Source organism: Suncus etruscus, chromosome 1 (genome assembly GCF_024139225.1).
Source record: "Suncus etruscus isolate mSunEtr1 chromosome 1, mSunEtr1.pri.cur, whole genome shotgun sequence".
NCBI lineage: Eukaryota > Metazoa > Chordata > Mammalia > Eulipotyphla > Soricidae > Suncus > Suncus etruscus.
In genome coordinates, this window is record NC_064848.1 from 1684560 (window position 1) to 1699914 (window position 15355).

A 15355-nucleotide genomic window follows, 5' to 3' on the forward strand; every position below is an offset into this window, starting at 1 on the left:
ACCCTGGTGGCCACAAACTTCAGGCTCATATTGCCCTGCTAAACGTTTCTTAGTGTGGCACTTATTAAATGACAGAGCCAGAGAGAGAGAGAGAGAGAGAGAGAGAGAGAGAGAGAGAGAGAGAGAGAGAGAGAGAGTCCGAAAGTAAGATGCTTGCCTTACATGCAGCTTATCAAGATTTGTTCCCAAGCATCACAAATAGTCCCTAAATCCCAACTGGGAGTGACTTCCGAGTGCAGAACCTTGATACTGCTAGGTTGTAGCACAAAAACAAATGTATGAAAAAATGGCTTTGAGGAGATAGGTAACTAACTCAAAGGGCTGGAGTGTTGCTTCATATATGAGAACCCAGGGTTTAATTCTCAGCATCACATGGTCCTTCAAGCACCAAGCCAAGTGTGATAACCCCTCCCAAGCAAGTCACACTGACTACATCTCACCTGTCATTTATCATATCCTAGACTACTTTTTACTTGCTTGGAACATTTCTTCTAACCTACCTGGGCAATTATCTTAAGTTTCATCTCAAGTGTAATTGCCTCCCTTTTCTTAGCAAGAGCAGAAGACATAGATTGATGATCTACACAGCTAATGTGAAAACATAATATCTAATAAATGCAGGCCCCTGTACAATAGTGCTGTGTCCCTCAAGATTGCACAGTTAACCGAGTTATACTCATATCCACAGCTAACTGAGGATTACCCTCACATCACCAGGAAATATTCTTTGCCTCCTGCCAATTCCAGAAAAGATCAACATTCAAGTACTGAAGTCTGGTTTCTACTGAGCATGCATTTGTACCATAATATAATTGAAAAAAGTTCCTTAAACCATCCAGAGTTGAAAATTATCTGTATGTGATTGAGCATCCTTGACCTCTGTCCACCTGCTCCCAAAAACCAGCCTTCCGCCTGATATTCCACCTGACATTGCCTGGTCATACCGTATATCATCGGAATTCCCTTTTCACTACAGCATGTAGCTAACTCTGATTTTATTCCTAGCATCACATATGGTTCTTGAGAACTACTGGATGTGGTCCCAAGACTCAAGAATGAAAAAATGAATAAATAGATACATTTAAAAATTGAGCAGAATAGTGGTCTTTGCTACTCATATTGGTTTACTCGGTCTTTTTGTGCAAGGCGACCTCCTACTCTTTCAACAGGCTCTGATTTCACATGTTGTCTGGAATAAATTGTAAATTATTTGGTAGCCTTGTTTCTCTCAGGCTGGCATTTTAAGGGACAATAGGATTTTTCTAGGGATGTAGTCCTCATATTTTATAAATGATACCAATGTTTTGTTCAAATATGCATAGGCAAAGGCTCAGACAGAGTTGAGTAGGGGGTAAGAGGAGTCTGACTAGATTTTGGTTAAGGAGAAATTTTGTCCTCTACCATCATCTTCCTCACCTTCTTAATGAGCTGCCTATTTTAAGAAAAGTTACTGTGTCCAGCTAGAGCCTCATTCTAAGTTAATCCACTTCTGCAAAACATCAATTTAATTTTGGCATAGTGGGAGTTTATTTTCTCCATCTGGGCAGCGCCCAGGTACATTCAAGACTTACTCCTGGCTCTGTGCTCAGAAATGACCTCCTGAAAGCTCATCTGGTGGAAAGATAGTTCTGGAAGATAACCAGAAATCCCAGAGCCCTTGACCAAACTTCTGAGCCCTCCCAGGCTATTTGGAGCCTATAGGGGTCTCCCTTCTGGCAAGACAGAGAAAATAAGCCTTTTCTCAATGCTACCAGTCATACTCCTTCCCGAGAACCCTTTTCCTCTTAAGATCTGGCTATAGTGTCTAATCCCAACAGCAACCTCAGGATGTAGCTGGGGAAGAAACAAAATTTTCTTTCAAAAAGCGAGGGGTGAGGGAGAAATAGCATGGAGGTAGGGCATTTGCTTTGCATGCAGAAGGACAGTGGTTCGAATCCCGGCATCCCATATGGTCCTCAGAGCCTGCCAGGAGAGATCTCTGAGCATAGGGCCAGGAGTAACCCCTGAGTGCTGCCGGGTGTGACCCAAAAACCAAAAGAAGAAGAAGGAGGAGGAGGAGGAGGAAGAGGAGGAAGAGGTGTATACCTTGTACACCTGGTTGATCCAGGTTCTATCCCCAACATTCCATATGGTCCCCTGAGCCTGCCAGGATTAATTCTTGAGTGTAAAACCAGGAATAACCTCTGAGTACCACTAGGTGTAGCCCCAAAATGAAAACAAACAAAGGATCATCTTTCTCATTCTTCTGTGGTTAGTCTTTGGAACCCCCTGGGAGAGAAATACTAAAATTTGTGGGTTCCTTATTACACAGTAACCTTGACACATGAATACAATGAACAAAGCAACAAACAAATTAATAAGCGTCAATAGCAGGGGCCGGCAAGGTGGCGCCAGAGGTAAGGTGTCTGCCTTGCAAGCACTAGCCAAGGAAGGACTGAGGTTCGATCCCCTGGCGTCCCATATGGTCCCCCAAGCCAGGGGCAATTTCTGAGCGCTTAGCCAGGAGTAACCCCTGAGCATCAAATGGGTGTGGCCTGAAAAACAAAACAAAACAAAAAAAGAGTCAGTAGCACAGAGCACCTACATCCCATGAGTGAGACACGGGTCCAATTAAAGAAAGTAGATTTTTTGTTTGTTTGTTTGTTTTTGGGCCACACCCGTTTAATGCTCAGGGGTTACTCCTGGCTATGTGCTCAGAAATCGCCCCTGGCTTGGGGGGACCATATGGGACGCCGGGGGGATCGAACCGCGGTCCTTCCTTGGCTAGCGCTTGCAAGGCAGACACCTTACCTCCAGCGCCACCTACCCGGCCCCGAGAAAGTAGATTTTTTGCAGTTGGGCAGACTCAAGCTACACAAATTCCTAATTGTCTCCATAGGAGTTCATTGCTTGGGATTGACTCTCAGTCCCACTTCCTAGGAGTGTTGTCTTGCAAGTGTTTTTAATGTGTATTAGTCCAAGCAGCTGAAAGATGATTCTGAAACTTGCCTCCAAGACTCAGAGGCAGGGTGCTCTTGATACAGACAACCAGCCTATGTGTCATAAAGCCCTGTGTTTTAGAAAGTCCCAGTACTTGATTTAATGTTTTGTCATCTGGAAATCCTCAAGCTGTTTTTAGCAAGGGACCTATATATTTATTTTGCACCAGTAACCATATCTTATAAAACTTTATTGATTGATTGATTGATTGATTGGTTTGGGGGCCACATCCAGTGCTCAGAGGTCACTCTTGGCCCTGCACTCAGAAATCACCCCTGGCAGGCTGGGGAACCATATGGGATGCCGGGGATCGAACCTGGATCCATCCCGGGTCAGCCACATGCAAGGCAAGCACCTACTGCTGCGCTGACCAGTAACCATATCTTATATATCTCATTCTGCTTTGTTGGAAATTTTAGATGTAACTTTATATGATTGTTTTGTTTAGGGCCTAGTCTATAGCAAATTCTCAAGTTTATAGAGAGGGAAAGGGACTCAGAGTCCAGTAGTGTCATTAGGAACCTCTTTGATCAAAGATAGCATTAAATCCAGCTGAATTGGGGAAAGAACCAAGTCCTATGGATCAGGAGTAAGAGAGGGATAAAGGACAGGTCTGGTCCATTTATAGTGATAGAGGAGACAATGATAGAACTCCATCCCTGTGATATCTATAGACACCAGCAGGAAAAGTCCTGATCTAGGCCAAGTACCCTGCTTCCAGCTCCAACTCTACCCTGGGGGACAGGACCTTGGGCATTTGTTCTCAAATATTCTTCTCCAATATTCATCGTGAGGATTAATTGCCAATCACAAAAAATACCTTTCTATGTTCCTATGACATATCCTTGGTGAGCGATCCAGAAGCAAGATGGAGTTTTTTTCCATAATCACTCCCGAGGGGCAGAGAAATTAAAAATCTCAGTTTCACTGATAATATAACCAGGGACAAACTATGTAACTAATTTCAAACTACCCTGCTTGTCTGGGTCCCCCATTTGTGAGATAGGAATGCTTTTAAAACAATATAAGTCCCGGGGCTGGAGAGATAGCACAGCGGTAAGGCATTTGCCTTGCATACAGAAGGATGGTGGTTCAAATCCCAGCATCCCATATGGTCCCCCAAGCCTTCCGGGGATGATTTCTGAGCATAGAGCCAGGAGTAACCCCCTGAAAGCTGCCGGGTGTGACCCAAAAACAAAAACAAAAACAAAAAAAAAAAAACAAAAAAACAAAAACAAAAAAAAAACAATATAAGTCCCATGGAATCAACCTATATGTTCAACCATAGATGGAGGGGCCAGCGAGGTGGCGGTAGAGGTAAGGTGTCTGCCTTGCAAGCACTAGCCAAGGAAAGACCGTGGTTCGATCCCCCGGCGTCCCGTATGATCCCCCCAAGCCAGGGGCAATTTCTGAGCGCTTAGCCAGGAGTAACCCCTGAGCACAAATGAGTGTGGCCCGAAAAACAAAAAACAAAACAAAACAAAACAAAACATAGATGGATTTATTATGAAGATGTGGTGTGTATATGCACAATGGAATACAATTTAATGCAGCTGCAAGGAACAATGAAATTATGCAATTTGCTAGAGACTGAAAGGAACTGGAAGTTATTCTATTGAATAAAGACAATCTAGATCATCCTAGATCCCAAAGCTTAGGGAGAAGGACAGAGAAGGAAAGACATCAAGGCAGGAGGGAAGAAGAAGAGAAAGGGAAGTAACAGGAGAACAGGGCTTAATTTATATCGGTGTTGTGGGAGAGTGGTATAACTATACATCCAAAATACAGACTCAACAACACTGAGAAAATAAAATCTAAGTTGCTATGACAGAGATTTATACTGCTGTTAAGGTGACAGGTAGGTGGTGGGAGTGGGTGGTGAGAGATAAACTCAGCACTGGCCATGAGAATTGACACAGTTAAGGGATTTGTGTTGAAATATTAGATGCCTAAAACTCAACGTGGAAGAAAAAGTCTTCCAAAGCTTTTCTAAATTTCTGGTTTTAACCAGGGAAAGAAAGGGAGAGATGGGAGGACTAATAAAGACAAATTGTAAGAGAATAAAAAAAGTTTGCTTTTGCTCACCTGCATGGCTTTAATGGTCTGCTCCTATCTCTCATCTTTTCCTGTTCTTTCTCTTCTCCTGTTCTTAGTTCAGGGGCTGCCCTTACTTGAATTTCAATGACCACCTGTTTTGTTTTCTCAGGGTCTTTGCTCAGTAAGCCTATCCTTTAGGGCAGGGGGTCTCAAACTTGCCGCCCGAGGGGCTGTTTGCAGCCCTGGCCCTCTGTACATTTTGTGGCCCTGCCCTAGAGGAATCTTTTTTTGTTTTGTTTTGTTTCAGTTGTTTGGGCCACACCCCCCAATGTTCAAGGCTTATTACTGACTTTGCATTCAAGAATCACCCCGACTTTGCCTCCTGCGGCCCCCAGGTAAATTGAGCTTGAGACCCCTGCTTTAGGGGAAGCCTGAGCAGATAATGTTAGACAGCTGCAATGAGATTGGTGGGGGAGGTTTAAGGAGAAAAATAACTTCTAGCCGGCCAGACCGATAGTGCAGCAGGTAGGGCACTTGTCTTGCATGCTACTCACTGGTTTTGAATATGGCATCCCACCTCCCTGAAGCACAGCCAGGAGTAATTGCTCAGTGCAGATCACGGAGCATCACTTGGGTGGAGCCCCAAAACCAAAAAAAGAAAAAAAGAAAGAAGACCTTTTTTCCTTTTTTTGGTTTTTTGGGCCACACCCGTTTGATGCTCAGGGGTTACTCCTGGCTCAGGGGTTACTCCTGGCTACGCGCTCAGAAATTGCCCCTGGCTTGGGGGGACCCTATGGGATGCCGGGGGATTGAACCTCGGTCCTTCCTTGGCTAGCGCTTGCAAGGCAGACACCTTACCTCTAGCGCCACCTCACCGGAGCCAAGAAGTAACCCCTGAGCACTGCCGAGTATAGCCCCAAAACAAAAACTAACAACAATAAGAACCCAGTAACTAATGAAAATAATGAAACTAGAAAAAAGTAATGAGAAAAAAACTTACCCAACTTTATATTTCATGAATATGTACAGGTGTGGACTGAATTGCTAAAGACAATACAAGTTCATATCAATATTCATACATATTCAATTGGAGAGATAGCTCAGTGAACCCTTCCAGCACAACTAAAACAAACAAAAGTGCTAGAGAAGAAATACTACAGGTCAGGTAGGGGCTGAAGCGATAGCACAGCAGTATGGCATTCGCCTTTCGCACAACCAACACAGGACACGTGGTGGTTTGAATTTCGGCATCCCATGTGGTCCTCTGAGCCTGCCAGGGGTGATTTCTGAGCACAGAGCCAGGAGCACTGCTGGCCTGAGCACTGCTGGGTGTGACCCCCTCCTCCCCTCCCAAAAAACAAAACAAAACAAAACAGGTAAGGTATTTGTTGTACATACAACTGACCTAGCTTTGATCCTTAACAATGCAATGTATTTAAAAAAACAAACAACAACAACAACAAAACCACAATGCAATAATGCATTTGTTCCCAAAGTGAAACCAAGAGACCTGAGCACAGCCTGGTGTGGCTTCCACACGAAAAGAAAAATAAAACAACAACAAAATAAACCAGCAAAAAAAAAAAAAAGTTTAGAAATAAGTTATGCAATTGAAAGTTTTGAATTTGGCGCATTTTAATTAGAATTTTAGTATTTAAATCAAAATTTAGTATTTTGTTTATTTATTTATTTATTTTGGGCCACACCCGTTTGATGCTCAGGGGTTACTCCTGGCTATGGGCTGGGGGGGGGACCATATGGGACGCTGGGGGATTGAACTGAGGTCCGTCCTAGGCTGGAGCTTGCAAGGCAGACACCTTACCTCTAGTGCCACCTCGCCCTGAAAGAAGACTTTTTAATGCTCTGTCCCCAGGTGACCACACTGGGCGAATCTGGAAATGGGTTCTTCCAGAGCAGTGAAGGCTGAGAGCTGAAAAACCATGCTTACTGGTTACGCAATAGTGCAAAGGCTAGGGCATTGTATTGGCTTTGCTTGCATCTCTGACATCCCCTGAGAGCAGAATCAAGGAGTTGAATGACTCAGGTGCTCCCCCATCTCCTAGCATTGTGAAGACCTAGGAGATCTCAGGGCTGGTTCACATCCTGGAGGCCAAATACCAATATTTGAGCTGGCTCCCTGGGATCCCAGCAGAAGCGATAATGATCATGCCCCCTTCCTGGACCTTTATAAGAGGATGGCAAAGGACTGGGCTTTCCTTCCCATTTGTTGAGGAGGATTTCGCATTGCCCCTCTACCCCAGTGTTAAAAGACTGGGTCAAGGATTCCTGCCCCAATCTGCCCCCTTCTGGTTACTTGTACCCCTGAGTTGATTTGCTTGCTCCTGGTCAGTGCTGGAAATCAAGCCAGACTCTGGGCTGACTCAGCAGGAGGCTCACACCCAGCTAAGTGCCTCTCTTTGTTCACTGAGGAGCATATTTATCCTCCATCCCCACCCCGACACACACCTTTTGACACTGCATCCATCCACATCCACAGACACAAACACGCTCTGAGCACTCTTTTCTACACATCCTCTCCCCACTTCTACAGTAGACACAGAGCAAGCAGTCATACACAAAGAAAGCATCAGAGTTCACACACATCACTCTCCGTCTGCTCCCCTCCAGAGCAAGACTGGGCACTTCGGAAAGCCAACGCAGAGTAGACCCCGGCACAGATTCAGCCCCAGTATCTATCAGCTTGATTCAGTTGTTCTGCAAAAGCACACTTAATAAATCCTAGGCTATCTTCAGGTCTTCAGAACCTTTTCCAGCGAAGAACCGGTTTAATCTGTTTAATCCTTAGAGCAGGACTGAAGAGACAGCATGTGTGTGGGGGGGGGTAAGGCCTTGATGTGGCTGCCCCAGTCCCATAATGGCATCCTACTTTTTACCAGGAACGATCCCTGGTCACAGAGCCATCAGTGAACTCTTTGCATCTCCAGATGTCTTCTCCAAACAAACACAAAATTGTTACAGTAGTGGAATTACCTATGGTTTTTAACCTATTTCCCATAAAGTTAAAACAAGATGCCTGAGCTCACAGAGTGTCGTGGTGTAGACACCTACTTGACCCCTAGTCTCTGGGCCTCGCTTAACTGCTTGTACCATTCAGACACAGCGATGTCCCCCTTCTCTGTATCAACTCTCTCTCTCTCTCTCTCTCTCTCTCTCTCTCTCTCTCTCTCTCTCTCTCTCTCTCTCTCTCTCTCTCTCTCTCTCTCTGTTGAGGAAGACAGTAAGAATTGAGCGTTCTTGAGAAATAGTCCAGCAGATAGGATAGGGCACTTGCCTTGCACGCGACCCACCGTGTTCCATTCCCCGAGTACCGTCTGAGCACAGAACACGGGGGAAATCCTGAGCATCACTGGGTGTTCCCCCAAACCTAACAAAACAAGGGGAAGGGCGCGGGGACTCCAAAGCAGAGGCCCCACGAAGGATGCTCACTGGTCACCCGGAGGACTACCTCCCCGGAGGGATCTTGGTGCCCTGGCAGCCTGCTCCTCTCCTCCCGGCCCGCGGAGACCCCGCCTGCGCCTGGGGTTCGGGTGGAGACGTTTATTCCCAGGCGCGCTCTGGGTTCTCGGCATGTCTTTTAGTGGGTGTGCAAACAGCCACCGCGGCCGGATAAATAGCATTTATAATTCATGGGGGGCAGCGTTTGAACCCTTTCAAACAAAGCCACAACAAGTTCTTTGAAAGAAATCCGGCCCGAAAAGAAAGCCGCGGGTTTTCGAAGCACTGGCGGAGCGGAACGAACCCTTCTGCGCCACTTTCGAGTCTCATTTGCCCAAGTCGGGGGTCGGTGAAACGAAACGCAAGAGTTGGTTTCTCCAAACCGTTTGCTCCGAAAATGGGGCGCGCACTCGAGCCCGGTAGAGTGGGCAGAAGGAGCCCGGCCATTCAGGTGCGGGGAAGGCTGGGGAGAAGAAGTCCGGGTTGGAGTACTGTCCCCCCTCATCTCCATGGCCGCAGCCACGCGCGCCCCGTTGCTCAAGCCAAGACTCGGATCCGGCCTCCCAATTCTCACCACCGGCTGCGTTCTTTACTCTGACTGTATAGAAAGAGGAGGGACAGTGAACGCGCCCCATATAGAGCTCAACACAGGCCTGGTCTGTAGTGTGAACTGGGGACCAAAAGGAAAAGACTTGGAGAGCCGTCGAATTCTGCGTCCTGGCGCACCTACCTAGTGTTTGGACTGGAACACAAGTTTTCCAAAAGGAGGCGGGCGGGGGCTCCGGGGGGTCTATCCAAACCTGTCCAAGCCTCGGGGGTCATGCCCCAAAGCCTTTTCCCTAGCTGGGACCCCGGTCGCGAAGGCCAAAGGCGATGGGCGCGCCAGTGCGGGTCGTGCGCAAGGGGACCCCCGGCCCCAAAGACCCCGTTCCAGTGGGGAGCGTGGGTTGGTGAGGACTAGTTTTGTCTTCCGCAGAAGACCCAAGGCGCTCCCCGCGCTTCCAAACCCTGCTCGGGCGCACCTACAGAGATCTCCCCGAAGCTCCGGAGGAAGTTGAGCGCCTCCAGCCCCCGCAGCCCCAGCTCGGCGGAGACGCGGAATCGATCCAGCCCGGAGAGTGGATCCCTGGATTTCGGGGCGGGGGGCTGCGCCCCATTGTCCACTCCGGGCCAATCAGGGTCCGCCCACCTCCTCGCAGCCAATCCCCCGGCGCCCCTCGACCCCCCGCCCCGCGCCCATCCAGCCCCGAGACCCCGTCGCCTGCCTCTCGTCCCGGGAGTTGGGGGTCCGCCTCGTGACGTCACAGGCCCCGCCCCGGGCCCGGGCGAGTGCGTGCTGACGTCATGCCGGTGCGGAATCGCTCCCTCAAGTCGGCGGGGTCGGAGTTAGTTGTTCGCAAAGAGCCGAGGCCGGGCGCGCGACCCTCCTCCTCCGGGCCCCGGCCGCACTTTGCGCACCGCTGCGTTCTGCATGGTGGATATTCTTTTTCCTTATCCTTTTCTGGGTGCTATGGGGGATCATCCCAAGAGTAAGTCTTCCTCGGGGCGTGTGTGTGTGTGTCTGTGTGTGTGTGTGTGTGTGTGTGTCTGTGTGTGTGTCTCTGTGTGTGTGTGTGCCTGCTCAATAGGCGACATTTCCGATGCAGAAGAATGTTTTGCGGATCCTACAAGTGGCTCGCCTCTGACAGGGCGACAGGGTAAAAGGCGCAGAACGAAATGCGTCTTTCCCGCAGGACCTCTCGTCCGCGGACACCCCCGTGGTGTGCGTTTCTAGCTGAGCCCCGTTTCTCAAGCCTCCTGGGCTGACCTCGGGCTGTGAAATCCGCTTCTGTTTTTGCGCCTGGACGAGGCAGCTCGGTTCTCGATTTCAAGCTGTTGGCTTTCTGTTTGCTTGTCTTTAAGATACGGACCGTCTCCCTGGCGTGATCTGGAATACTTAGGCTGAGAAAGGGCAGAGGGGAGGACTGCTGAGAGCTGGTGTGTCTGTGTTGGGGAAGGAGGGAGTCGCAGTGTGTGGACGGAAATGCCAGAGCATCCCTGTTCAGCAGCGATGCAGCGGTCCCCGCAATGCTTAGCAGTCTGTTTTTCTCACCAACATGCTAGCTTTAAACTACCAGCTGCATCGGTAAAATACCTGTGTCCAATAGAATGTTACAGCAAAAAAAAAAAAAAATAATATATATAATTGGGGGTGGGAGAGACAAAACACTTCAGCCAAATTATAGGATGGTTTATAAGATGGAAACCTCACGTCCACCTACCCTTTGCTTGTGGTCGCAGTTCTGGCGAGAGAGCGAGCCGGTTGGGTTGGGGCTGGCATGGCTGCGCCACCCAGGGCGCTCGGGACAGCCAGGCCTGACCGGGGGGGCCCGCGTCCTTCTTCGGCAGAGAAGCCCGGGACGGCCATGTGCGTGGGCTGCGGGAGTCAGATCCACGACCAGTTCATCCTGCGGGTGTCCCCCGACCTCGAGTGGCACGCGGCCTGCCTCAAGTGCGCCGAGTGCAGCCAGTACCTGGACGAGACGTGCACCTGCTTCGTGAGAGACGGGAAGACCTACTGCAAGCGGGACTACGTCAGGTGAGCCCTGGGGGCCGGAGGAGAAGGCCAGGCCGTCCGGAACCCCTGGAACCCCTGGACCCAGGAACCCCTGGCACCCCGAGGGTCCCTCTGCGCCTCTCGGAGGGCCCCGGGAGGCCTCCGGGGAAGCCAGGCCGTGCTGACGCGCTCGCCTTGGGCCCCGCAGGCTGTTCGGCATCAAGTGCGCCAAGTGCCAGGTGGGCTTCAGCAGCAGCGACCTGGTGATGCGGGCGCGGGACAGCGTGTACCACATCGAGTGCTTCCGCTGCTCCGTGTGCAGCCGCCAGCTGCTGCCCGGCGACGAGTTCTCTCTGCGGGAGCACGAGCTGCTGTGCCGCGCGGACCACGGCCTTCTGCTCGAGCGCTCCGCGGCCGGCAGTCCCCGCAGCCCCGGCCCGCTCCCCGGCGCCCGAGGCCTGCACCTGCCAGGTGAGTGAGACCCGCGCAGGGCACCGCGCGCACGCTCAGGGAATGGCAGTTTGGGGCGCCTACTTGGGTTCCAATACAAGATGCCGCTGGCGCGGGATCGAGCCTAGGATGGTGGGCATGCCCCAAGATCTGTTGGCAGCACGGCCCGGCACGCGTTCGCGTGTGCGGGGCCAACGCGGGTCACTGTGAGTGGATGCGGACTTTATGCGGCGACGCAGGATGCGTGGGCCGGATGGGATGGGGAGAGCTGGCGGGAGAATAAGTGGGACTCTGAAATGGTGGCTACTTGGGGGGCTTGAGAGGAAGCCAGAGAGGAAGCAGCAGTGGACCTGGCTGGCCTGTGCGGTGTGCGGAAGGATGACAGGGCTCCTCCTCGGAATGGACCTGCCCAGAGGCCGCCAGGAAAGACGACCTCGCCGACCTGTCTCTCAACAAAGAGCGGCTCTCCGCGTTGGGAGGCCGTGTGGATGAATGGCTTAGCCCAGTGCTTCCCTGGGGACTTGGAGAGCTTTCAGACCTATACACCCTAATCAGGGGAGCCCAGACCGGGGAGTGAGTGAGTCTCCAAGTGCGGAGACAGCTGGCGCGATGGTGCCCGACTGAGTAGCACTGTCCACGCAGCCATTGAGGAGCAGCATCCTAGGATCAGCTGCGTCTCAGAGGCCCTCCCCGCGTCCTTGCAGTGCGCTCCTCCATTTTTTCCCCTATAGAGGAGGGAACTGGATGTGGAAGATAGAAAAATTTCAGAGAACAGATGGGCTATTTTTTTTTATTTTTATTTTTTTTAGCTTTTTGGGTCACACCCGGCGGTGCTCAGGGGTGACTCCTGGCTGTCTGCTCAGAAATAGCTCCTGGCAGGCACGGGGGACCCTATGGGACACCGGGATTCGAACCAACCACCTTTGGTCCTGGATCGGCTGCTGCAAGGCAAACGCCGCTGTGCTATCTCTCCGGGCCCAGATGGGCTATTTGTAAATATTTATCCAGGCTGAGCAATGCTGGTGGAGAACACAAATGGAAACCAAGCGGTCTCTACTTGAGGGATAGGAGACCCCTTCCAGGAGGGGGTGTGACACAGGAAGGAAGCCGGTCGGTGTGTACATCCAGCTCTTGCACGTTGAAGGGGTTCCCTTTTGTTTGGTGGTGTCTGAATTTCAGGGCTGCTGAATCAGACCCCGTTTCTCCCCTGGGTGGAGAGAAACACGGCTAACACCGGCCAAGGAGAACGTCAGCGTGGGGGTTCTAAGGGTGGGCGGCTACTTTACTAAAGTCTGATGGAGGCAGCCAGGGTCTTGAGATGGGAGGTCTAGTGGGAAGAAATTGTTTTAGGCCTTGGAGGACGTGCATGCTTCGTTGAGGGCCTCTAAAGGAGAAGTAAGGGACCTCATCAGGCGATGGAGCCAAAATCCTGAAGCAGCTGGGAGCTCCAGGTTCTAGTCTAGACGGTGAAGTTTCCAGGGTAGGCCAGGCAGGGTAGGCCCCTTTCTTTCCCTCGGTAACTCTGAGTTATTCGGAAGAGCTGCACAGTCCCCTGGGGTGGGTGCGTACTCCCTGAGGGTATGAAGAATGGAGGTAACACAAGCCAGAGCCTCCTGGAGCAGCCTAACCCAGAGTCCCCACGTCCAGCAGGCATCCCCTCCCTGGAGGGAACTCTGCAAAGGGCAAACTTGCTTGCCTAGGTCCGGGTGGGGCGAACGAACGAAGGGAAGAGAAGAGAGCCGAGCAAACATCCAAGGGAATAATAGCAGAAACGAAACCGGGAGCTCTCTCCCGGCCGAGCACCCTACGGGCTGGTTGGCGGCCTGTCATCGCTCTCTGCTCTCGTCCTCGCAGACCCGGGGTCCGGCCGGCAGCCACCTCTGCGCCCGCACGTGCACAAGCAGACGGAGAAGACGACCCGAGTGCGGACTGTGCTCAACGAGAAGCAGCTGCACACGCTGCGGACGTGCTACGCGGCGAACCCCCGGCCGGACGCGCTCATGAAGGAACAGTTGGTGGAGATGACCGGCCTGAGCCCGCGGGTCATCCGCGTCTGGTTCCAGAACAAGCGCTGCAAGGACAAGAAGAAATCCATCCTCATGAAACAGCTGCAGCAGCAGCAGCACAACGACAAGACGGTGAGGGGCGAGGGAGCTGCCACTGGCAGAGCTGGTTAGCAGGGCTTCGGGGTTGGAGTCTAGGAATGGGCCTGCGTTCTGCTGGGTGGGATCCAGGGACAGCCAGCCCTGAGAATCACAGGGTGACTGGACTCGGCAAAAGGAGACTTTCCTGCGTTGAAGGCTCACTAAAATTCTTCCGAGGTCAGGTCTCCTTGTCCCCAGTGGTAACCTTAAGTTCAGAGTCCAGGGTATGGCTTGGAACCTGTGCGAGCAAGTTTGTGAAGCTCCTCTGTGTGATTCGTTTGGAAAGCTTTGCCTCTGCCTATCTGACGGGAATGGACACACAGGCCTTCAGAAGGCTCTGAGCCCAGCTGGGCATCCTCGTGTGTGTGTGTGTGTGTGTGTGTGTGTGTGTGTGTGTGTGTGTGTGTAGCAATATCTCATTCCCTTCTCTTCCGCCCACAAATCTCACTGCAAGGTGAGACTAGCCTAGCTCATCCCTTCTCCCCACATAGCCTGACTGACACCTGGTGTCTGTCCTACAGAGCCTCCAGGGACTGACCGGGACGCCCCTGGTGGCCGGCAGCCCAATTCGCCACGAGAGTGCAGTGCAGGGCAGTGCTGTGGAAGTGCAGACCTACCAGCCACCTTGGAAAGCGCTCAGCGAGTTTGCTCTCCAGAGCGACCTGGACCAACCCGCATTCCAGCAGTTGGTGAGCCGTGTGTGTGTGTGTGTGTGTGTGTGTGTGTGTGTGTGTGTGTGTGTGTGTGTGTGTGTGTGTGTGGCGGTGGGATGGCGGTGGTGGTGATTAGCCAAATATCCAAGGTAGGCCCGTGTGTGTAAGGGGGAAGAAAGAGGGTCTCCTGGGCTATAGAGTGGGAACAGCTTCTGGCAATAGGGGTGGTGATTGCAACCAAAACCCAGGTTAGACTTCTCTCTAAACCCTATCTCCCTGAGTTTAAGTGCTTGTGGGGGAGTTCAGGGATGAAGCCCCCAGCCTTAACAATTTTGTGCACCAGGAGCCAGGCCCACTGCTCCGCGGGGTTTGTTCCCGCAGGGGCAGGGAGGGTGCGACCGTCCCTTAAGGGCGCCCCGGAGAGGAGCGAGGGGTGAGCCGCGACTGGCCCCAGCAGCGGGCCTTCCCCGCTCCATCCCGCTCCGTCTGCCACCAGGTCTCCTTCTCCGAGTCCGGCTCCCTGGGCAACTCCTCCAGCAGCGACGTGACTTCCCTGTCCTCGCAGCTCCCGGACACCCCCAACAGCATGGTGCCGAGTCCCGTGGAGACGTGAGGGGGACCCCGCCCGCCAGCCCAAGGACCTCGCATGCTCCCTGCATGAGACGCACCCAAGCTCAGGCCACTCCAGCTCCGAGAGCTCTCGTCTTTGCCATTATTCTTGTTATTATTTAAAGAGTGGAAGAGAGGACTGAGAGCAGCAGCCGGGTCGCCACCTGCATTCGCCAGAATGGAAAAGGCTGCCACGAGGATCTTTATTTTTGCAGCAGCAGCAGAACTTGGGGTGGCCTAGCGTTAGCTCTGCCCCTCTCCTCCCTCGCCCTCCCGCCCCACGTCCCCAAATCGACGTGGGGGGCAAAAAAGCCCCCGTGCGGGGGGCTCTGGGGTTGGAAGGAGGATCGGGACCACCCAAAGGAAGCGAGAGACCCAGGTCCCCAAGCGCAGGAGTGCCGGGGAGAGAAAGAGCGGGGAGGAAGGAGACTTTCCCCGGGACACGCGTTGCGCATCTCCAGTCCACGGAGGACGGGGGTGTGCGATGCGAG

At 52.0% G+C, this 15355-nt stretch overlaps 1 protein-coding gene and 1 non-coding gene across 2 annotated transcripts; both read left to right on the forward strand.

Annotated features, from left to right (window-relative positions):
* Window positions 1-9029: 9029 nt before the first annotated feature.
* Window positions 9030-9155, forward strand: LOC126032604 (small nucleolar RNA SNORA51). Its single transcript, XR_007503884.1, has one exon. It is a non-coding gene; the product is annotated as a small nucleolar RNA SNORA51 (small nucleolar RNA).
* A 788-nt stretch (window positions 9156-9943) lies between these two features.
* On the forward strand, window positions 9944-14868 carry ISL2 (ISL LIM homeobox 2). Its single transcript, XM_049778271.1, has 6 exons — window positions 9944-10001; window positions 10861-11050; window positions 11217-11479; window positions 13313-13596; window positions 14124-14291; window positions 14752-14868. Exons 1-6 carry the CDS (start codon window positions 9944-9946, stop codon window positions 14866-14868), a joined length of 1080 nt encoding a protein of 359 aa, XP_049634228.1.
* Window positions 14869-15355: the final 487 nt, after the last annotated feature.